This window comes from Grampus griseus, assembly GCF_964374135.1.
Source record: "Grampus griseus genome assembly, chromosome: X".
NCBI lineage: Eukaryota > Metazoa > Chordata > Mammalia > Artiodactyla > Delphinidae > Grampus > Grampus griseus.
Genome location: NC_138999.1, coordinates 12,480,378 through 12,503,314, shown reverse-complemented (window position 1 = coordinate 12,503,314; position 22,937 = coordinate 12,480,378). Strand labels below are relative to the sequence as shown.

The 22,937-nt window shown below is 41.6% G+C and overlaps 1 protein-coding gene across 1 annotated transcript in view; it reads left to right on the top strand.

Annotated features, from left to right (window-relative positions):
- Positions 1 to 1,997: 1,997 nt before the first annotated feature.
- The window catches only part of PIR (pirin), a gene marked incomplete at both ends in the record, with an annotated part of 100,367 nt that continues 79,427 nt past the window's right edge, over positions 1,998 to 22,937 (top strand). The window contains 2 exon segments of the mRNA XM_082681203.1: positions 1,998 to 2,093; positions 19,688 to 19,780. Of these exon segments, the coding sequence (XP_082537329.1) occupies positions 1,998 to 2,093; positions 19,688 to 19,780 (189 nt within the window).

Below are 22,937 nucleotides of genomic sequence, written 5' to 3'. Positions count from 1 at the left end.
AGCTCCTCGGATTGCGTGACCAGCGCACTCCAGGTAGAGACAGGTGTCCTAGAAGGTCCACTGGGGCCTTCGCCCTGAACAGAACACCTGCCAGGTCAAACCCCCGCTCCCAGGGCCCAGCGCGCAGCTCTAGGGGGCGGGAGGGGCGTCGAGGTCAGGCGGGGGCGGGGGAGCGGCGGGGGGCGGAGCGAGAGGATCCGCGCGGCGGCGAACTGTCAATCAAGGAGTATCAACCCCGCCCAGGGCCCCAGAGACCCACACACTCCCGCCTCCCGCCTCCCGCCTCCCGCCTCCCGCCTCCCGCCTCCTGCCTCCCGCCTCCCTGCGGCCGCCGGCAGCGAAGTGCAGAGTCACCGTGAGGCAGGTGCGCGGCGCCCTCCGAGCCCACCTTCTCCACGCCTCCCCCGCCGCACGGGCTGCAGCAGCCGCCCTCACCGGGCGGGACTACAGAACGCCCGCGGGGCCGGGCGGGTGCCGGCTATCAGTTAGCAGGACCCCGCCCTCTCCGGCCCGTCTCAGACTCCCAGGGGAATCTCCTAGGGAGATGGCCAGAGATGCTTAAATAGTCCTCTGCAATTGGGTGCAAGTGGTAGACAACTTTTCTTTCTGCAGACCACTTTGATCTGGTAAGTACCTCATCAATGATTCACGTGCATAGAATTTAATTGTAGGAGTCTGGAAAGACCCAGAAATAGTCCAAATTGAGGGGGCGGGGCGTAAAATACCAATACTTTCAAGATGGGTGTAGGTAGGTGATGACAGTTATGTACGGCGTGGAGGATTGAGCTCATTTTAGGTGCCCCACAGCCCAGCACCCAGTAAATATTTATTGATTGCCTGCCTCGGGGAGGGCACATTTAGGGTGAGCCTCGCTTGCCTGCCTGGAGGTCTTTGCCCCGCACAGTGCTCTGAGTAGCAGCAGCTCACGTTCTTAGAGCGCTGACTACACTCCTTTGCGGTAGGCAGTCTTATTACTCCTATTTCGCAGGTGGAAAAACTGAGGAACAGAGAGGCTTAGCAGTTGGCCTCAGGTCACACAGCTGGTACGTTGGTGAACTTGGGATGCAGACCCAGGCTGTGTGGCTCCAGAGTATGCTTCTTGCTGAAGCATCTCTCTTGGTTTGAGTGGGAATCTTTGAAGGAAAGGATTATACGCAGTTTGCAGAAGAGCGTTAGGAATTGCGGGTATTGTATGCAAGCATTTGAACTGGAAAGGGGGTTGATTATACCTGTTTTGTGATATGCCGTTGAGTAGGCTTTCGACCCACAAAGAGGAAACACTTTTGGATTGGGGCTGTGGATGGGTGCCGAAATACGGATAGCACTGTCAAGGGTACCTCCTCCATGAGTTTCCTGTGCTCTACTTCACATGAAAGCTCCAAGATTTCTTGCTACTTGAGTTGACCCTGAGCTTCAGGGATAGATGGGTCTTTGAATTTGATGACCCTCAAAGATCCCTTTCAATGTCAAGGTCTTTGGCATGTTCAGGTGAGAGTCCCAGACCTGTTGGTTTTTCTCCGTGTTCCCTGTGTCGCCACACAGATCTCTCTCAGCTCAAGGTAGCACCTCCGTCATGGGGCAGCGCAGGGTGGGGGGGAGGTCGAGGGACTTCAATCATGTAAAGCAGATAAAGTGAGCGTTCGAGGTCCTTAGTCAATGCCCAGCGGAGCTGTTACCACTAACCCTCGCCAAAGGTGGTCGTAGGACTACACCCGCTAAACATTGTAAATCGTTAGTAGGGTGCTGGGAACCTAGTTAGTACTCCCACGCGTTCACCATCATTATGCTTGTTTTAAAGCACCTAGCCCAGGTCTTGTGCAGAGTAAGCAATTTAAAAGTTGTAGCTGTTAATACTTGGGGCAGGTGTGAATTTCGTATCCTATATTTTATAGTCCTTGGGTGGACCCTCCTTGATGATTTCTCTGTTTTGTTGTTCCTCCTCTTGCCCTCTGTCGTCTACAGCTCAGCCTCAGAACGCTCTCTTTTTAGCCTTGGGCATGGCGTGGTCCAAAAAGGTTACCCTCTCACTGCTCAGCCGCGAGCAGTGGGAAGGGGTTGGAGCGCGGGTCCGCAGAAGCATCGGCAGACCTGAGGTACGCTGGCTAGTTGGGTGGCTGTTTCCTGCTTTTTAGCAGAAAGGACTGGTGGGACCCTGAGGATAAACTTGGGAAGACAGGGCATGAGACAATCACGAGCCGCCCTGTTGGGTGCCTTGGGAACCAACTCTAAACTTAGCAATTGGGGTCCTCCCCGGAGCAGCCCCAGTCCCAAGGGGGTTTCTGTAATATGGATCCGGTGGTCCTGAGGTGAAACCTCTGTGCCCCTCTCTGCACACCCATGTCCCATCCTGGGTTTATCTGTCAGCCTCTGTGGGCACTTCACCAGGCTCACCCACCTGATACCCCCGGGTTTACATGCCCACAGGTCAAAGCACCAAGGAGAGACACTGGGGCCCCATCCCAGATTCCCAGGAGAGAGAATCCGACCGGCTCGGCTTGGGTCAGGTCTCTACCCTGGACCAGTCAGCCATTGCCAGGGATCTGAATTTTTAGAGAGACCCCTGAGACCCAACTTTGTGGACCTCTTGGTGGGAGGTAAGTGGGGGCTTCCCTCAGAGAAGGTGATTGTAGGTGAGGCAGATATCTTTCCACATTAGAGAGCAGTTTTATTTGAAAATTATGGGAGACATGAGACTTGGCGGAAAAGAAAATCTTATTCGCATAGAAAGGTCATCAAATGGTGGTTATCGCCCAAGGAATACAGTGCCCAGCCCCAGATTCCAAAAACAGATTTCTTTTTATTGAGGTATGATCGACATATAACATTACTTTCAGGTGTACAACACAATGATTCAGTATTTGTATATATTGCAAAATGATCACGAGTCTAGTTAACTTCTGTCATCGTACATAATTATTTTTCTCGTGATGAGAACTTTTAAGATCTACTCTCTTAGCAACTTTCGAATATGCAGTACAGTATTAACTATAGTCACCATGTTGTATATTCCATCCTCATGACTCATTTATTTTGTAACTTAAAGTTTGTACCTTTTGACCTCCTTCATCCATTTTGCTCACCCCACCCCCACATCTGGCAACCACCAGTCTGTTCTCTGTATCTATGAGCTTGTTTTTAGTTTCCACATATGAGATCATACAGTATTTGTGTTTCCCTCTCTGACTTATTTCACTCAGCAGAATGCCCTCAGGGTCCATCCATGTTGTTGCAAACAGCAAGATTTCATTCTTTTTTGTAGTTGAATAATATTCCGTTGTATATTTACACCACATTTTCTTTATCCGTTCATCTGTTGGTGGACACCTACGTTGTTTCTATGTCTTGATTATTGTAAATGATGCTGCAATGAACATGGGGGAGCATACAGCTTTTCAAGTTAGTGTTTTCGTTTTCTTTGGATAAATACCCAGAAGTGAAATTGCTGGATCGTATGGTAGTTATACTTTTAATTTTGGGGGGAACTTCCATACTGTTTTCTATAGTGGCTGCACCAATTTACATTCCCACCAACAGTGCACGAAGGTTCTCTTTTCTCCACACACTCACCAACACTGTCATTTCTTGTCTTTTTGATAATAGCCTTCCTAATACATGTGAGGTGATATCTCAGTGTGGTTTTGATTTGCATTTCCCTAATTAGTGATGCTGAACTTATCTTCCAAAAAATATTTTTGAATAAAGGAAGAAGTATATTAGGGAAATGGATTCTTTTTGAAAAGTGAGGCTGGTTTGTTCCTCTTCTTAAATTCTGCTCTGATATTCTCATACTCTTCCCACCGTTAGGTTCCTATTCATCTGAGAATGTCTCTTGAGGTCTGTCAAACATGGTTTTTCCGAAGGGACACACGCAAACAGGATTATTCTAAGGGCTAAATGCACAGTGGATGTTGGGAAGATGCAGGTGGGCATGGTGTCATTTTATACTAGGCCACATCGCCAACAGGGGAATTCGAATACCCATCAGCAAACCCACTATTGTATGTTGAGGGTAGCTAATACTTTAATTACTCCATCTGTCAGAAACACATCTGCTGAGGAGTTCTCAATTTTTCTGGTCTTGTGAACCCCTTTGGAGGTCTGCTGAAAATCATCAGTTCATTCTCAGAATAATGTTTTATCCATTCCTTCTCAGAAAAATTTTTTTTACTTTTATTTATTTTTTAATACATCTTTATCGGAGTATAATTGCCTCACAACACTGTGTTAGTTTCTGTTGCACAGCAAAGCGAATCAGCCATAGGCATACACATATCCCCTCCCTCTTGAGCCTCCCTCCCACCCTCCCTATCCCACCCTTCTAGGTCACCACAGAGCACCGAGCTGATCTCCCTGTGCTATGCTGCTGCTTCCCACCAGCCAACTATTTTATATTGGGTAGTGTATATACGTCGATGTTACTCTCGCTTCACCCCAGCTTCGCTTTCCCACCCCATGTCAGCAAGTCCATTCTCTATGTCTACCTCTTTATTCCTACCCTGCAACTAGGTTCATCAGTACCATTTTTTTTTTTTTAGATTCCATATATATGTGTTAGCATACAGTATTTGTTTTTCTCATTTACTTCACTCTGTATGACAGACTCTAGGTCCATCCACCTCACTACAAATAACTCAGTTGCATTTCCTTTTATGGTTGAGTAATATTCCATTGTATGTATGTGCCACATCTTCTTTATCCATTCATCTGTCGATGGACATTTAGGTTGGTTCCATGTCCTGGCTGTTGTAAATAGAGCTGCAATGAACATTGTGGTACATGACTCTTTTTGAATTATGGTTTTCTCAGGGTATATGCCCAGTAGTGGGATTGCTGGGTAGTTTGGTAGTTCTATTTTTAGTTTTCTAAGGAACCTCGATACTGTTTTCCATAGTGGTTGTATCAATTTACATTCCCACCGACAGTGTAGGAGGGTTTCCTTTTCTCCACAGCCTCTCCAGCATTTATTGTTTCTAGCTTTTTTGATAATGGCCATTCTGACCTTCATGAGGTGATACCCCATTGTAGTTTTGATTTGAATTTCTCTAATAATTAGTGATGATGAGCATCTTTTCATGTGCCTCTTGGCCATCTCTAAGTCTTCCTTGGTGAAATGTCTATTTAGGTCTTCCGCCCATTTTTTAACTGGATTGTTTGTTTTTTTGATATTGAGCTCCATGAGCTGTTTGTGTATTTTAGAGATTAATCCTTTGTTGTTTCATTTGCAAATATTTTCTCCCATTTTGAGGGTTGTCTTTTTGTCTTGTTCATGTTTTAATTTGATGTGCAAAAGCTTTTAAGTTTAATTATGTCCCATTTATTTGTTTTAATTTCTGTTACTCTAGGAGATGGGTCAAAAAGGATCTTGCTGTGATTTATGTGAAAGAGTGTTCTTCCTATGTTTTCCTCTAAGAGTTTTATAGTGTCCAGTCTTACATTTAGGTCTCTAATCCATTTTGAGTTTATTTTTGTGTATGGTGTTAGGGAGTGTTCTAATTTCATTCTTTTACATGTAGCTGTCCAGTTTTCCCAGCACCACTTATTGAAGAAACTGTCTTTTCTCCATTGTATATCCTTGCCTCATTTGTCATAGATTAGTTGACCATAGGTGTGTGGGTTTATCTCTGGGCTTTCTATCCTGTTCCATTGATCTATATTTTTGTTGTTGTGCCAATACCATATTGTCTTGATTACTGTAGCTTTGTAGTATAGTCTGAAGTCAGAGAGTCAGATTCCTCCAGCTCTGTTTTTTTCCCTCAAGACTGCTTTGGCTATTCGGGGTCTTTTGTGTCTCCATACAAATTTTAAGATTTTTTTGTTCTAGTTCTGTAAAAAATGCCGTTGGTAATTTGATAGGGATTGCATTGAATCTGTAGATTGCTTTGGGTAGTATAGTCATTTTACTATAGTCAACATACAATATTGATTCTTCCAATCTAGGAACACGGTCTCTCTCTCCATCTGTTTATATCATCTTTAATTTCGTTCATCAGTGTCTTAGAGTTTTCTGCATACAGGTCTTTTGTCTCCCTAGGGAGGTTTATTCCTAGGTATTTTATTCTTTGTGTTGCAGTGGTAAATGGGAGTGTTTCCTTAATTTCTCTTTCAGGTTTTTCATCATTAGTGTATAGGAATGCAAGAGATTTCTGTGCGTTAATTTTGTATCCTGCAACTTTACCAAATTCACTGATTAGCTCTAGTAGTTTTCTGGTGGCATCTTTAGGATTCTGTATGTATAGTATCATATCATCTGCAAACAGTGACAGTTTTACTTCTTCTTTTCCAAATTGTATCCCTTTTATTTATTTTTCTTCTCTGACTGCTGTGGCTAGGACTTCCAAAATTGTGTTGAATAATAATAGTGGCAAGAGTGGACATCCTTGTCTTGTTCCTGATCCTAGAGGAAATGTTTTCAGTTTTTCACCATTGAGAATGATGTTTGCTGTGGGTTTGTTGTATATGGCCTTTATTTTGTTGAGGTGGGTTCCCTCTGTGCCCATTTTCTGGAGAGTTTTTATCATAAATGGGTGTTGAATTTTGTCAAAAGCTTTTTCTGCATCTATTGAGATGTTATGGTTTTTATTCTTCAATTTGTTAATATGGTGTATCACATTGATTGATTTGCATACATTGAAGAATCCTTGCATCCCTGGGATAAATCCCACTTGATCATGGTGTATGAGCCTTTTATTGTGTTTTTGGATTCTATTTGCTAGTGTTTTGTTGAGGATTTTTGCATCTATATTCATGAGTGATATTGGTCTGTAATTTTCTTTTTTTGTAGTATCTTTGTCTGGTTTTGGTATCAGGGTGATGGTGGCCTCCTAGAATGAGTTTGGGAGTGTTCCTTCCTCTGAAATTTTTTGGAAGAGTTTGAGAAGGATGGGTGTTAGCTTTTCTCTAAATGTTTGAAAGAATTCACCTGTGAAGCCATGTGATCCTGGACTTTTGTTTGTTGGAAGATTTTTAATCACAGTTTCGATTTCTTTCTTGTGATTGGTCTGTTCCTATTTTCTATTTCTTCCTGGTTCAGTCTTGGAAGGTTATACCTTTCTAAGAATTTGTCCATTTCTTCCAGGTTGTCCATTTTATTGGCATAGAGTTGCTTGTAGTAGTCTCATAGGATGCTCTGTATTTCTGCCGTGTCTGTTGTAACTTCTCCTTTTTAATTTCTAATTTTATTCATTTGAGTCCTCTCCCTCTTCTTCATCATGAGTCTGGCTAATGGTTTATCAATTTCATTTATCTTCTCAAAGAACCAGCTTTTAGGTTTGTTGATCTTTGCTATTGTTTTCTTTGTTTCCATTTCATTTATTTCTGCTCTGATCTTTATGATTTCTTTCCTTGTTCTAACTTTGGGTTTTGTTTATTCTTCTTCTCTAGTTCCTTTAGGTGTAACGTTAGATTGTTTATTTAAGATTTTTCTTGTTTCTTGAGGTAGGCTTGTATAGCTATAAACTTCCCTCTTAGAACTGCTTTTGCTGCATCCCATAGGTTTTGGATCGTCGTGTTTTCATTGTCATTTGTCTCCAGGTATTTTTTGATTTCCCCTTTGATTTCTTCAGTGATCTCTTGGTTATTTAGTAATGTATTGTTTAGCCTCCTTGTATTTGTGTTTTTTACAGTTTTTTTTCCCTGTAATTGATTTCCAATCTCATAGCATTTTGGTCAGAAAAGATGCTTGATACGATTTCAGTTTTCTTAAATTTACTGAGGCTTGCTTTGTGACCCAAGATGTGATCTGTCCTGGAGAATGTTCCATGTGCACTTGAGAAGAAAGTGTATTCTGCCACTTTTGGTGGAATGTTGTATAATTTTCGATTAGATCTGTCTGTTGTGTCATTTAAAGCTTGTGTTTCCTTATTTATTTTCTGTTTGGATGATCTGTCCATTGGCGTAAGTGGGGTGTTAAAGTCCCGTACTATTATTTTGTTACTGTCAATTTCTCCTTTCATGGTTGTTAGCATTTGCCTTATGTATTGAGGTGCTCCTATGTTGGATGCATAAACATTTATAATTGTTGTATCTTCTTCTGGGATTGATCCCTTGATCATTATGTAGTGTCCTTCTTTGTCTCTTGTAACAGTCTTTATGTTAAAGTCTATTTTATCTGATACGAGTATTGCTACTCCAGCTTTCTTTTGATTTCCATTTGCATGGAATATCTTTTTCCATCCCTTTGCTTTCAGTCTGTATGTGTCCCTAGATCTGAAGTGGGTCTCTTGTAGACAGCATATATATATGGGTCTTGTTTTTGTATCCATTAAGCCAGTCTGTGTCTTTTGGTTGGGGCATTTAATCCATTTACATTCAAAGTTATTATCGATATGTATGTTCCTGTTACCATTTTTTAATTGTTTTTGGTTTGTTTTTGTGGGTCTTTGTCTTCTCCTGTGTTTCCTGCTTAGAGAAGTTTCTTTAGCATTTGTTGTAAAGCTGGTTTGGTGGTGCTGAATTCTCTTAGCTTTTGTTTGTCTGAAAAGCTTTTGACTTCTCCATCGAATCTGAAAGATCCTTGCTGGGTAGAGTATTCTTGGTTGTAGGTTTTTCCCTTTCATCACTTTAAATATGTCCTGCCTCTCCCTTCTGGCTTGCACAGTTTCTGCTGAAAGATCAGCTGTTAACCTTATGGGGATTCCCTTGTATGTTATTTGTTGCTCTTCCCTTGATGCTTTTAATATTTTTTCTTTGTATTTAATTTTTGATAGTTTGATTAATATGTGTCTTGTCGTGTTTCTCCTTGAATTTATTCTGTATGGGATTCTCTGCACTTCCTGGACTTGATTGACTATTTCCTTCCCCTAACATGTTAGGGAAGTTTGCAACTATTATCTCTTCAAAAATTTCCTGGTCCCTTTCTGTTTCTCTTCTTCTTCTGGGACCCCCTATAATTCGAATGTTGGTGTGTTTAATGTTGTCCCGGAGGTCTCTGAGATTGTCCTCAATTCTTTTCATTCTTTTTTCTTTATTCTGCTCCTCAGCAGTTATTTCCACCATTTTGTCTTCCAGCTCACTTTTTCGTTCTTCTGCCTCTGTTATTGATTCCTTCTAGTGTATTTTCCATTTTGGTTATTGTGTTGTTCATCTCTGTTTGTTTGTTCTTTAGTTCTTCTAGACCTTTGTTAAACACTTCTTGTGCTTTCTCAGTCCGTGCTTCCATTCTGTTTCCGAGATTCTGGATCATCTTTACTATCGTTACTCTGAATTCTTCTTCAGGTAGATTGCCTATTTCCTCTTCATTTATTTGGTCTTGCAGGTTTTTACCTTTCTCCTTCATCTGTGACATATTTTTTTGCTGTCTCATTTTTTTTTTATGAGTGGGATTGTGTTCCTGTTTTACTGGTTGTTTGGCCTGATGCTTTCCACACTGGAGTTTGTAGGCTATTGGGTAGAGCTGGGTGTTGGTGCTGAGATGAGGAATTCTGTGAGGCCTCACTCTGATGAATATTCCCTGGGGTCTGAGGTTCTCTGTTAGTCCAGTGGATTGGACTCAGAGCTCCCACCACAGGAGCTTCCGCCTGACCCCAGGCTTGCGAATCAAGATCCCGCAAGCTGCGTGGGGCAGCAAAAAAAGAACAATGACAAAGTAAAAGATAAAATTAGACTAGGAAGCTAACAGATATGTTAGAAAGACTGTAAAAATAAAAATATAGATGAATCAACAGCTGGAAGGTAAATCAGTACCACAATAGTAAAAAAGAGGAGGTGGGAGAAGAAAAAAAAAAAGGCAGGGTGGGGGGAAGGCCTTAGCTGTGGAGGGCAGGGCCTAAGCAAGGGCAAAGTTTGGGTGGTGGGCGGGGCCAATGCTCAGGACCCACAGGGCTGGAAAAGGCCCTGGGGGCTGTGTGGGGTGGGGCTTAGGCATGGTATTACATACAAAGGAAAACCTTTGTATTGAAATATGGTTAGCAAAATATTACAGAACAAATCTGTAATCTAGTAACTTAAATAACAACTCTAGTGACATTCAATAAGGAGATCTGGTGGCGGTTCTCATAACTACCTAATTTCAAATCTGTGAGGGGCATGAACCGTAGTTCGGTATACCTGCAACAGCTATGATGTGATATGAAAGGAGCTTTGATTTCGGTTGGGGGCAAAGTCACAGGTCCTGGTAAATTACTGTGGTTCTTTGACTACATCCATAATTAAAGGCAATGTTACATTTTACTTTGGAGCTGGGTGGTGGTGACTTGTTGCGCACCAGCGTGAATGTACTTAATGCCACTAAACTGTATACTTACAAACGGTTAAAATGGTAAATTCCATGTTATGTTTGTTTTACTACAAAAAAATTCAGAAGAAAAAAATTTCCAGTTAGAGGTTAGTGAAAACAAAAATGTGTGTGTGTGTGTGTGTTTGTTTTTTTCCCCCAGCCAAGTTTACCTGAATTGTATCCATGGTTCCCAGTTAAGAGTCCCTGGCTGGGCTTCCCTGGTAGCACAGTGGTTGAGAGTCCACTTGCCGATGCAGGGGACGTGGGTTCATGCCCCGGTTCGGGAAGATCCCACATGCCGCAGAGCGGCTGGGCCTGTGGGCCATGGCCGCTGAGCCTGCACGTCTGGAGCCTGTGCTCCGCAACGGGAGAGGCCCCGCGTACCGCAAAAAAAAAAAAAAAAAAAAAAAAAAAAAAAAAGTCCCTGGCTGAAAACCTATGCTTTAAAGACCTCTGCATTTTACTAATGCCATGCCCCAGGTGTGCCTCTACCCTCAAGAAAAATAAATGGATAGGAATCATTCCTAATGCCATCACTCTGGTTTAATCACTGTTAAGACAAAGCGTGTTTCCTTTTGTCTGTGTATAGTTAAATATTTTAGTTGTACAGAATAAAGAATTTTGTGTCCTTAGTTTTTCATTTAAGAGGGTAGCAAAAGGACTTCCCATGTTATTATAAATTCTTCGTAAACACCATTTAAGTAGTTATGACATATTCCAGTGTATGAGCATACCATTATTCTCTTACTCCTGGCCCTACATTTTTTATTTTTTAATTTTTAAAAAAATTTTTATTGAAGGATAGTTGATTTACAATGTGTTAATTACTGCTCTGCAGCAAAGTGATTCAGTTACACATACATATATATATATATATTCTTTTTTTATATTCTTTTCCATTATGGTTTATCATAGGATATTGAATATAGTTCCCTGTGCTATGTTGTAGGACCTTGTTGTTTATCCATTCTGTATATATAAAACCTTATATCTACTAACCCCGACCTCCTCCCCCTTGGCAACCACCAGTCTCTTAACTATGTCCGTGATTCTGTTTCTATTTCATAGACAGGTTCATTTGTGTCATATTTTAGATTCCACGTGTAAGTGGAATCATGATATTTGTCTTTCTTGGTCTGATTTACTTCACTTAGTATGATAATCTCTAGGTCCACCCATGTTGCTGCAAATGGCATTATTTCATTATTTTTAATGGCTGAGTAATATTCCCTTGTATGTATGTACCACATCTTTATCCATTCATCTGTCGAGGGACGTTTATGGCAACTCTGTTTTTAGTTTTCAGAGGAACCTCCATACTGTTTTCCACAGTGGCTGCACCAGCTTACGTTCCCACCAACAGTGTAGGAGGGTTCCCTTTTCTCCACACCCTCTCCAGCATTTATTATTTGTAGACTTTTTGATGATGCTGGCCCTGCATTTGACCATTTAGATTGTTACCCTATTTGTTAGCACTCCACACACTGCCAGCTTGCCAGAAAGATGGACCCCAACCCTCCCATCAGCAGAGGAGGAAAGCATCACTCTCACTTCAAGGTGGTTACTTTTCAAACTTTTTGCACCAAGGCTCTGTCAGTAGAAAATAAAATCTCATAAGAAATCTGGAGCCCAGAGCTATTTTAGTGTAGAATTTACAACAGTGTTTGATGTTAGTGGCCCTAGGTGACACATTCCCTGTGACTGTAAATGTGGAGGTGGAGGAATTCACAGTGCTCTTTCGGTGATGAATGGTAAACAGGATGGAGTTGGGCTGCCTGGCACCTTCCATTAAAGTTGTGTGTGGGCCGGGACAGCCCCAAGCTGGAATTGAAATGATCGCACAGCATGATGCTGACGGGTGGTTCCTCTATGCTTCCAGCAGGAGGGAAACCCACCCATCACCTGCATTTGCCTCTATGCCCCACTTCCCCTTCCACCAGACAGTCCTTGCTGATGTGATTTTCCTTGGACCACTGTCATGCAGTGACACCTCAGAGATGTTGCGGGTTCCATTCCAGGCCACTGCAATAAAGCGAATATTGCAGTAAAGCAGGTCACGTGATTATCTTGGTTTCTCAGTGCATACAGAAATTACTTAACGTTTAAACTATACTATAGTCTACGAAGTGTGCAATAGCATTGTGTCCAAAAAAACAATGTACACACCTTAATTAAAAAAATACTTTATTGCTAAAAAATGTGAACTGTTATCTGAGCCTTCAGTGAGTTGTAGTGGTAACGTCAAAAATCACTGATCACAGATCACCATAACGAATAGAATAACAGTGGAAAAGTGTGAAATATTGTGAGAATTACCAAAGTGTGACACAGAGATACAAAGTGAGCAAACGCTGTTGGAAAAATGCCACCGATAGACACTTGACGCAGGGCTGCCACAAACCTTCAATTTGTAAAAACCACAATATCTGCAAAGCGCAATACCTCTAAGTGCAATAAAACAAGGTATGCCTGTATATGTTTTTTATTAGGAAGAATTTCTAACGTAGAAAAGTAGAAAATAGTATAATGACTCTCCAGGTACCCAGCATCCACAGTGATCAACTCATGGGCAGTCTTGTTTCCAATCTTGGTCCCCATCCATTTCTTCCGTCAGAGTATTTTGAAGTGAATCATTTCATTTCATTCAGAAATATTTCAGCTTTTACTTAAAAAATATAACTAATCCCATTATCACAGTTAAAATTGTAGGAGTCTCTTAATATCAAACCACCTTGGTCCTAGTTGATGCAGGACTTGTAGATGGCGCTCTCCATTAACAGTGTCTCTAGACCTTGAGTCAAGGTAGAGGAGCACAGAGTCACAGGTCAAGTCCATTCAAGGCCATATTTCAACCTCAGTCTGGACTACGTGTTGGCAGTTTCCTTCTACCTTCTCATTGTTACCCTCAGGCTCCAGTCTAGAGGCTGAGTTAGGCCCAGGGGATAGTCTGAGGTGTTGGGAGTCTACCTTTGGGGGCCTCTGCCTTTTTTTGCTGCCATATTATCTTGATGTAGCCTGGCCTTTTGTCAGGTGTTGGGAGGGTTGGGGGGGTCCTCTCCGGAGACAATAATTTAAAAGAAGAAAAAATAATGTAAAAAACAGGCATTGCCCTTATATCAGTTAGGGTAGGCTCAGTTGTGTATAACAGAAAGCATCCTCCGAAACCAGTGGTTTATGTATGTAAGGATTTGTGTTTCTCTTTGGAAAATCCAAAAGTAGGTGGTCCAGGGTGGGCCTGGAAGCTTCACACTTACCAGAGACCCATGCTCGTTCTATCTTAGTTCATCCTTCTTACTGCATTCTTACTGTATCCCGTTATGGTCCAAGACGCTGTCAGAGCAGTAGCAACCATTTGCCCTTGGGGGCAGAAAGGAGGAAGGAGGGGAAAGGCAAAACGATATATGCCAGCTGTCTATCTCCTTTTATAAGGGATTTCCCTAAAAGTCCCACCCAGTTCCTCTCATTAGCCAGATTTGGTCATATGACCACACCTACCTACAAGGGAAGCTAGGGACCTAGCACAAGTACCACTTGGGATGTTGGTGGAGTACCTTCTGTGTACACAGAATTATTCTAGATTCAGTGGAGCATCATAGAAAAGCATAACGTTGGCCCTGTCCCCAAGGAAGTGATATTCCTGGTTACTTCCGGTGCTTCCTGATTTCAGTAAAATGCCAGGCTGCTGAAGCTTTGTTACAGGAGCACCACAGGCCGGAGGGGTGGTGGCCACAGGTTTCAGCTGGCCTTCTCAAGAGATCCAAAGAAATAGCTTGGAAGCTGCCAGCCGAAGGTGGCAGCTAAAAGATTTGGAAGTGTTTGAAGGAAAGGAAATTCTCATATCGTTCAAAAACTTTGAAAGATCATCAGTTTACTGAGTTGGGGACCAAGTCAAGACATTTAAAAAAGTCAGAGTTCTTATATGTCTCAGAGCTTGTCTTGCAGATAACAGGTGTCTCTCTAACATGTTCTTGGATACATGCTGACTGTTTAGAGAATGTGAGGAACTTTGGTGAGGGCTAATGCCTAACCTGCAAATAACACTTTAGGACAATAGTCTGATGCAGATACTCTTGCTTGTCGGAGGAAGAGTGTCTCTTACACACGTGCCCCATCCTTTAGCCAGATAAACAGTTCATCCCTCTGACTTTCACCACATCCAGCCCCCTGGCTTCTGCAGGCTTCTTGTGCTGCCTTTCTTTGTGTGTGTGTCCATATGTCATGGACTGGTGACAGAAGGGTTGGATATGCGATCCAGATGTCACAAATAGGACTTTCCAAACAATGAATACCTACTGGTCTCTTAAGTGGCAGATGGTGATGAGGGTAGTACTGGAAAGAGGGAACCTCTTCTTTTCATGATTTAGTTAACAGCAGGACATATTTGCTCATAGGAAACTGATCCCAAGAAGCAATGCACATCTCTTGATCTCATCTTTACCCACATTTTAATACCATAGAACCACAATAATGTAGAAGTAAAAAGCCATCTTGAGGCTGTAGACCCTTTGTTTGGCAAGTAGTTGTGTCTCAGAGATTTATGGAACTGGTACAACGTAACAGATCCACCCATCTATGTAGAGCCTGCCCTGCTTTAGGCTCTGGACCAGGTGTTCTCCATTCATTGTTTCCAGGCCTTCAAGCTGTGTATTATCCTGTGAGAAGCAGCAGTGTATAATAAGGTATGAGAATTTTCAGCCTCTCCTCCTCCCAACCCCAGTTCCATTCCTGGGCTTTCACTGAGCTGAAATGGAATTATGAGAGACAGGATGAGACCGAGAGGATCTGAGATCTGATTTTCACTGGAAAGGACAGAGAATTACTGGTGGGAGAGAAAAGAATAAATTCAGAAGGTGAGGGGGAGAAGGAGAAAAGGGAGGAGCTGCCTCCACATGGGTGGAGGAGATTTGAAGGGTTAGAGTGAGAGACGATGGAAATATTGGAGACATTTATTGGAGAGGAGGAGGGCTGATTTGAAATCTTTAAGCCGAAGCCCCTTTTGGCATTTTTGAGAGAATTCAATAGATATTTGAATTGTTTTCCAGTTACTTTTAAATATTGGACTGGATGAAACACTGGGCTAAGATGGGTTACAAAGTGGCCCAGCTATATATGGCTTACAGCCCGTATTTTATTTTTTATTTTTTTATTTTTTATTTTTTTTTACAGCCCGTATTTTAAAGTGAAGAAATTGAGACTTGATTAGGCTAAAAAACTTGTAGTAACTTGTTGAATGTGTGTGCGTGTGTGTGTATGTACTATATGTGTTACATGTATGTATATACAGATGTGTGTGCAAGTGTGTATGCATATTTTTTCCACAGAAAGTGAAAATAAGAGTCAAGACAAGAGACAGGGAGGGTTTGGTACCTTCATTTCCAGCAATAGGACAGAGTAGATACCCTGAAACAAAGAAGCAAACAAACAAATAAATAACCTAAAAATTAATTAGCTGAGCTGACAGGAAGTTAGAGCAATTCTTAGAGTCTAAAAACAATGAGAAAGAAAGGAAAAATAGGAAATCTGAATAGTTTCATAGCTAGTAGGGTAATTGAATCAGTATTTTGAAAGTTTATTACAAAGCAACAGGTCCAGATGTTACAGACAGATTTTACCAGATATTTAAGGTACAGATAATTCCACTAATGCACAAACTCTCCAGGAGATGAAGCTCCAGGGGGTCCTCAAATCACGTTATGAAGTCCCGTTACCTTGCTATCAAGACCAGGCAAGGACAGCAAATGAAGGGACAATTGCCTCTCGTTTAGAAACATTTTTGCAGGACTCATAAGCAAAATATTAACCAACCAAATACAGCAATGTATAAAAAGGTATTATGTCATGACCAAGTTTGGATTGTCTGAAGAAAGCAAATTTGGTTTAATGTTGGAAAATCTATTTATATAACTTACCAACACTAAGAGATTAAAGGAGAAAAAACATATAATGTCTCAATCAGTGCAGAAAGCACATTCACTGGAAGTCAGCATCCATTTATGCTAAAGAAAAAATCAGTAAACTAGGAATAAAAGGGAAATTCCTTAACATTACGACAGGAATCTACAGAAAACCCACATTAAACAACCTGCTTACCAGTGAAACTTTAAAAAGCAATCTGTGTAACATTAGGGACTAGGCAAGGTTGCCTATTACCATCTATTCTACTCAGCATCCTTGTAGAGGAGGGGCCAGCTTGAAAGAAGACAGAAAAAGAAATAGAAAGTATAAGGGTTGAAAATAAAGGGCGGAAAACAGTTATTTGCTGATGGCTGTTGGTTGGAATATTACTCCCAAATATTCACTCCCTCCCTGTAATAGATTATACACTCCCACCCACTTTTGGGTGCGTTACCCATGAGTCCACAGGGCGGGTTTAAGTGCCCTCCTGTCTGCCTTTGGGCTCAACCACGTCACGTGCTTTGACCAATGGGACAATGTAACTGGGATTGTGCACCATTTGGCTCCTGCCCTTGGCTATGAGAACAGCACATCCTAGAGAGTGGCCACTGTTTCATCTTGGGACCCAGAATGAGAAGACATGTAGAGGCCAGCCTGGCCCAGCAAAACCCAGAGAAATGGCAGCCTGCCTCAGCTTTAATCTAATGCAAGCAAAAAATCCTTTGTGAACTATTGGCCAAAAGCTTATTGATAAATATACTGGTGATGAATGTCTGCAAAGAAAACCCAAAGGAAGCTACAGATGAATTATTAAAATTAATAAGAGCTTAGCAGTGTTCAAAATCGCCTTTGTATTCACGTTTCTTTCTTTTTCTTTTTTTTTTTTTTTTAACATTTTTTGGCTGCACCGTGTGGCTTGCAGGGTCTTAGTTCCCCGACCAGGGATTGAACCCGTGCCCCCTGCAGTGAAAGCACGGAGTGTTAACCACTTACCACCAGGGAAGTCCCTCTATTCACATTTCTAATCCCCAGCAGCAGACTGTTCAAAAACATTAGTTAAAAATGCTGTTTACATTCCTGTAGCTTTGTGATATAGTTTGAAATCAGGGAGTGTGATGCCTCCAGCTTGGTTCTATTCAGGGTCTTATGTGGTTCCGTACCCACTTTAGGATTGTTTGTTCTATTTCTATGAAGAATGTTATTGGGATTTTAATAGGGATTGTATTGAATACTTTGGGTAATATAGGCATTTTAACAATATTAATTCTTCCAGGACATGAGCACAGAATGTATTTCCTTTTAATAGGGATTGTATTGAATACTTTGGGTAATATAGGCATTTTAACAATATTAATTCTTCCAGGACATGAGCACAGAATGTATTTCCTTTTATTTGTGTCATCTGCACTTCGTTTCATCAGTGTCTTATAGTTTTTAGTGTATAGGTCTTTCACCTCCTTGGATAATTTATTCCTAGGAATTTTATTCTTTTTGATGCAATTGTAAATGGGATTTTTTTTTAATTTCTCTTTCTAATAGTTTGTTGTTAGTACATAGAAACTCAATAGGTTATGGTAGTGCATATCTGAAAGTTGCTAAGAGAGTACCTTTGTGTAGTGACAGATGGTAATTAGACTTAGTGTGGTGATCATTTTGCAGTATTTACAAATATCAAATCATTACCTTCGGGGCTTCCCTGGTGGTGCAGTGGTTGAGCGTCCGCCTGCCGATGCAGGGGACACGGGTTCGTGCCCCGGTCCGGGAGGATCCCACATGCTGCGGAGCGGCTGGGCCCGTGAGCCATGGCCGCTGAGCCTGCGCGTCTGGAGCCTGTGCTCCGCAACGGGAGAGGCCACAGCAGTGAGAGGCCCACATACCACAAAAAAAAAAAAAAAAAAATTACCTTCCACATCTGAAACTAATATAATGTTGTATGTCAGTTATACCTCAATGAAAATACTATTTACAATACTATAAAAGTATGTTAGAAAAAATGTTTAATATATGCAAAATCTGTATGGAGAAAATTATAAATCCTATTGAAAGACATTTTCAAAGACCTGAATAAATGGAGATAACCATGTTTATGAGTAGGAAAACTCAGTATTATATAAATGTCATTTCTTCCCAAATTTATCCATAGATTCAAAGCAAGTCCAATCAAAAGTCTAACATTTTTGTTTGTATATGTTTTTAAGTTTTCTAAAATTTGTGTAGACTAACAAATGGCCAAGAATAACCAAGATGAACATAAAGATACGCTGATGACAGCCAAATCTGTTTCTGCCTCTAATTTGGGCTCAAGATTTATCTTCAGTTGCCATCTAGCTTTTGCACAATATACTGGACACTGAATATTCATAGTTCTATTTATATAAATATTTATATACATATCTCAAACTCAACGTGACCTAGAATGAAGTCACCTTGACTACTTCAAGGCTGCTGCTTCTGTTATGTTTCTTGTGCTTCTGGATGGCCCTACTGTCCTCCCAGGCCCCATAGCTAGAAATTTGGGAGGGATCTCATGCTCTTCCTTTTTTTTTTTTTTTTTTTGCGGTACGCGGGCCTCTCACTGTTGTGGCCTCTCCCATTGCGGAGCACAGGCTCCGGACGTGCAGGCTCAGTGGCCATGGCTCACGGGCCCAGCCGCTCCGCGGCATGTGGGATCTTCCCGGACCGGGGCACGAACCCGTGTCCCCTGCATCGGCAGGCGGACTCTCAACCGCTGCGCCACCAGGGAAGCCCTCATGCTCTTCGTTTTTCCCATTCTCCATCACTACTGCCATTGCCTTAGTTCTGGCCTTTGTCCTTGCCTGGACTGTTGAAATCACCTTCTGAATATTCTTTGCCTCACGTCTCTTCCTTTTCCAGACCATCTTCCACATGTATGCTAGGGTGGTCTTTCTAGATCTGATCGTGTCAACCTGATGAAAACCCATCACCTTCAGGATAAAACCCAAACTCCTTTAAGATTTGGCCTGTATCCTCAGCCCATCTCTCATCATAAATCCATGTGCTTCTTTTGCTTCAGTAGTTTCCTCGCAGTTTTTCAAGTTTGCCGAGCTGCTTCTCTGCTCTTTCATTTAGAATATTCTTCCTTCTCCCACTTCTTGATTAACTTCTACATGTACTTCAAGACCCAGCTCAAGTGACACCTCCTTGGTAGAACCTTCCCTGATCCCACCCTACGCTCCTGTGTGTTGTCTTTCTCCAGAGCATTTATCATCACAGCACAGTAATTGATGTTCTAGTCTGTTCCCCTGTGATGAATCTGTTTATATATAGACTGTATCTCAATTGTGCTTGACTATTCAGATCTTAGACAATCATAAATTGTCCACTTCTCATAAAATGTCAACTGTTTAACTTAGTGAATCCGTGTTTGTGTGTGTGTGTGTGTGTATGTGTGTGTGGGTGTGTAAGCAGTTCTTTCCTGAAAGCAACTAGCATTGCAAAAAGTTGCTCATTAGTCAAATCATTTTTAATTAGCTTTGCTAGATCTCTTCTTGAATGTAGCCCCGAGTAGCGTGGCTTAAAAGGCACATCTAATCTGCTGGATTTTTTTTTTTTTTTCAGTTAAAACATCTGGATCCATTTTTACTGTTTGATGAATTTAAAGGCGGTAGACCAGGTGGATTTCCTGATCACCCGCACCGAGGTTTTGAAATAGTAAGTAAAAGAATTTGACCACAGAATTGTGTATTTTAAAATTTACCTCTGTTCTTAAAGTTAGTAATCACTTCTAATAGAAAATTCAAATTTAAGAGCAATGAATAATAGGCAAAAATTAATTTATAAGTTCCTGGCTATAGACTGGTTGTTAACAGAGTTGTAATATTTATTTTACATGAAATATATTCAAATTTAAATATTTACTGTGTTTAATCTTCTTTGAATTTGTTTGAATTTGTGCCACTGGATCTATTCCTATCTGAGCAGTTAAAAAAGGCAAGAATTGGCTTCTTAAAGTATTTATATAATTAAAATAATTTATTGGAGGTAGAAGAAACAATTTAAGATGTGATTAAAATACTTTTATATGAAAACCTGCTTCTCTTCAAGAATTTTCAGAAATGTTTAATCTCATGTAGTGTAATATTTTACACCCCAAAAGACAATCCAAGAACACTGTTAGTATTTAACTCAGTTCTAAGGAGTTACAGAATCAAGGGGCCGAAACAGAACGTGGCCTAAAAATTAGAATTTTAAGGCCAAATATATACATTTACAAATTTAACTGTAAAGTCTATAGATTCTGCTGAACACTTATTTTCAGTTTTAGTTCAGTGAGAAAATAAGAATGTGTAATATAATATTGGGGCCCTTTCAAAGATTCCCATTCTCCACACACACAGATACTGTGGGGAAAGATGCAGGGACAGTTCCCAGCCAAGTTCAGTCACCTGCTCCCTGAGGAAAACCTGTATTCTAAGGAAACAGACCAGGGCTTAGTGTGTTTGTCAAGTCCACTACTGAATGAGCAAATATTTATTGATGTCTGGTGACATGAAGCATGGTGTCAGGTGATCTTTTGTATGTTGGGATGTGTGTGTTTGTGTGTTGGGGGAACTGGGCAGAGGCAGAGGAAGGGGAGGCTAATGAAGAATGAGGCATGACCCCTGCTTGCCTCCAGTATGGGGTTTAGTTAAGGATGTAAAAGATGGACAGGTAAAGAGTAAACCTCTGCAGTGTGAAAATAGAATAAGCCTAGAAGCTTCTGGAAACAGTATGAAGGATTAAGGTCGTTGGGCTGGTTTCCATTTGTCACTTAGCCATTTGCCTTCTGGTTCTCTTCTCTGTGACCACTTCGGGGCCACTGTGCCTTGCTTTACAGCAGTAATGGAAGGCATGCCTTTCACCTCGCCTACACTCATGCTGAGTTCTGACTGTGCTCTTCTGCCTCTGGTATCAGGACATTCTCACCACTCCATCCCACAGCTCCAGCTACCATTTTACTAATCCTTCAAGATCTTTTCAGATATTACTGTCTCCATCATGTTTTCCAGACAGTCCCGAGAGGATACCCTTTCTCCTTCGTTTGGCCGCCGTAGCATTAGATTTTTCCACTCATACATGTTAGATATTTATGGTGGCCTTGATCATATTCTGTTTTGTATTAAAATGAGGAATTGCCTCAACCTCCCCCTCCCACACCCAAGAGGACTCTAAGTTTCTTCAGCTCACATCATCCCGCCCATCTCCATGTTCTCCTGGTGGAGATTCTCAGTCACTCCTGGCTGAATTTGATTGAATAGTAAAAAGAGAAGGTTTCTGCTGAAGACGACAAATATATTAAATAAAATGAATGATGAAACACGTTGCTTTCCTTTCCATTATTGAAAGAAAATTTAATTTCCTTTCTTTTTTTTTTTTGCCACACCACGCTGCATGCGGGATCTTAGTTCTCTGAGCAGGGATCAAACCCGCTCCAGGGAAGTCCCTAATTTCCTTTCTAAGTTACAATTTATAAATTGTACAGTGCTCAATGTTAAACTACTCTGGGAAGGGGTCCAGCTGTAGAATATCGATTTTCGGCTCTTTACTTCTGAGTAAAGCATTTTCCTGAAAAGTGTAATTGTAACTATAGCCAACCCTCATCGTCTGTAGATTCTATATTCGTGAATTCATCTACTCACTAAATGTATTTGTAACTGCGGTGCTTGCGCCGTCATTGACGGGCATGCGCAGAGCAGCCCAATGTGCACATGCTCTCAGCTGAGGGTCAGCAAGACGATGCTCTGCCTTCTTGTTTCAGCTCTCATACTGCAAACAGGTGTCCTTCTTGAGGTCTATTTAGTGCCACATTTTTGTGCTTTTTGTTGGTGATCTCGCTGTTTTAAGTGCTGTCCAGTGATCCTAAGTGCAAGAAGGCTGTGAGGGGCCTCATGGAGAAAATACGTGTGTCAGAGACGCTTCTTTCAGGCGTGAGTTACACTGCTGCTGGCCGTGAGTTCAGTGTTAATGAATCAGTGATATATATTCAGTAAGGTGTCTTTAAACAGAAGCACACATAACAGGAGGTTACGTATTGATTCTTGGTTGTGACTTGAGGCTCGCAGGAACGTAGCCCTTTATTTCCCCAGGAGAAGAGGTTCAGTGTTGGCTCATTCAGTGATCATGGCAACTTTATAGAACATCGCTACTGTAAATAACTAGAATCGATTGTACCAGTTTCCCCCAGGAGTGTAGGTAAGCTAAGGACCCAGCTGTCTCTTACTGTGAACTTCAATAGTCTGCAGTTCAAAACCAGGTGCACTTCTAGGCTCTCCTCACCTCCTCCCTGGAGCATTTTCTACAGGCTTGTTGTAAATTTTGAAAATGCTAATTAGTATAAAGAACAGAGTTAGAATCACCTGTTACCTTACCATCCAGAAATAGGCATTGCTATTGTTCTTCCAGTACTTTTTTTTCTGGTATGCTGTATATGTTTTGTGTCTTTTTTATTTCCTAACATTATACTGTTAACAGTTTCCCAATGTTTAAAAAAAGACTAATCTGGGGCTTCCCTGGTGGCGCAGTGGTTGAGAGTCCGCCTGCCGATGCAGGGGACACGGGTTCGTGCCCCGGTCCGGGAAGATCCCACATGCCGCGGAGCGGCTGGGCCCGTGAGCCATGGCCGCTGAGCCAGCGCTTCCGGAGCCTGTGCTCCGCAACGGGAGAGGCCGCAACAGTGAGAGGCCCGCGTACCGCAAAAAAAAAAACAAAAACAAAAAACTAATCTTTGATGGCTTCATTAAGCATCTGCCATGAAATTGCACCAGTTGACATGACCAGAGCAACGTATGAGGGTACTTGTTTTCCTTCAGCATCACCAACACAATATATT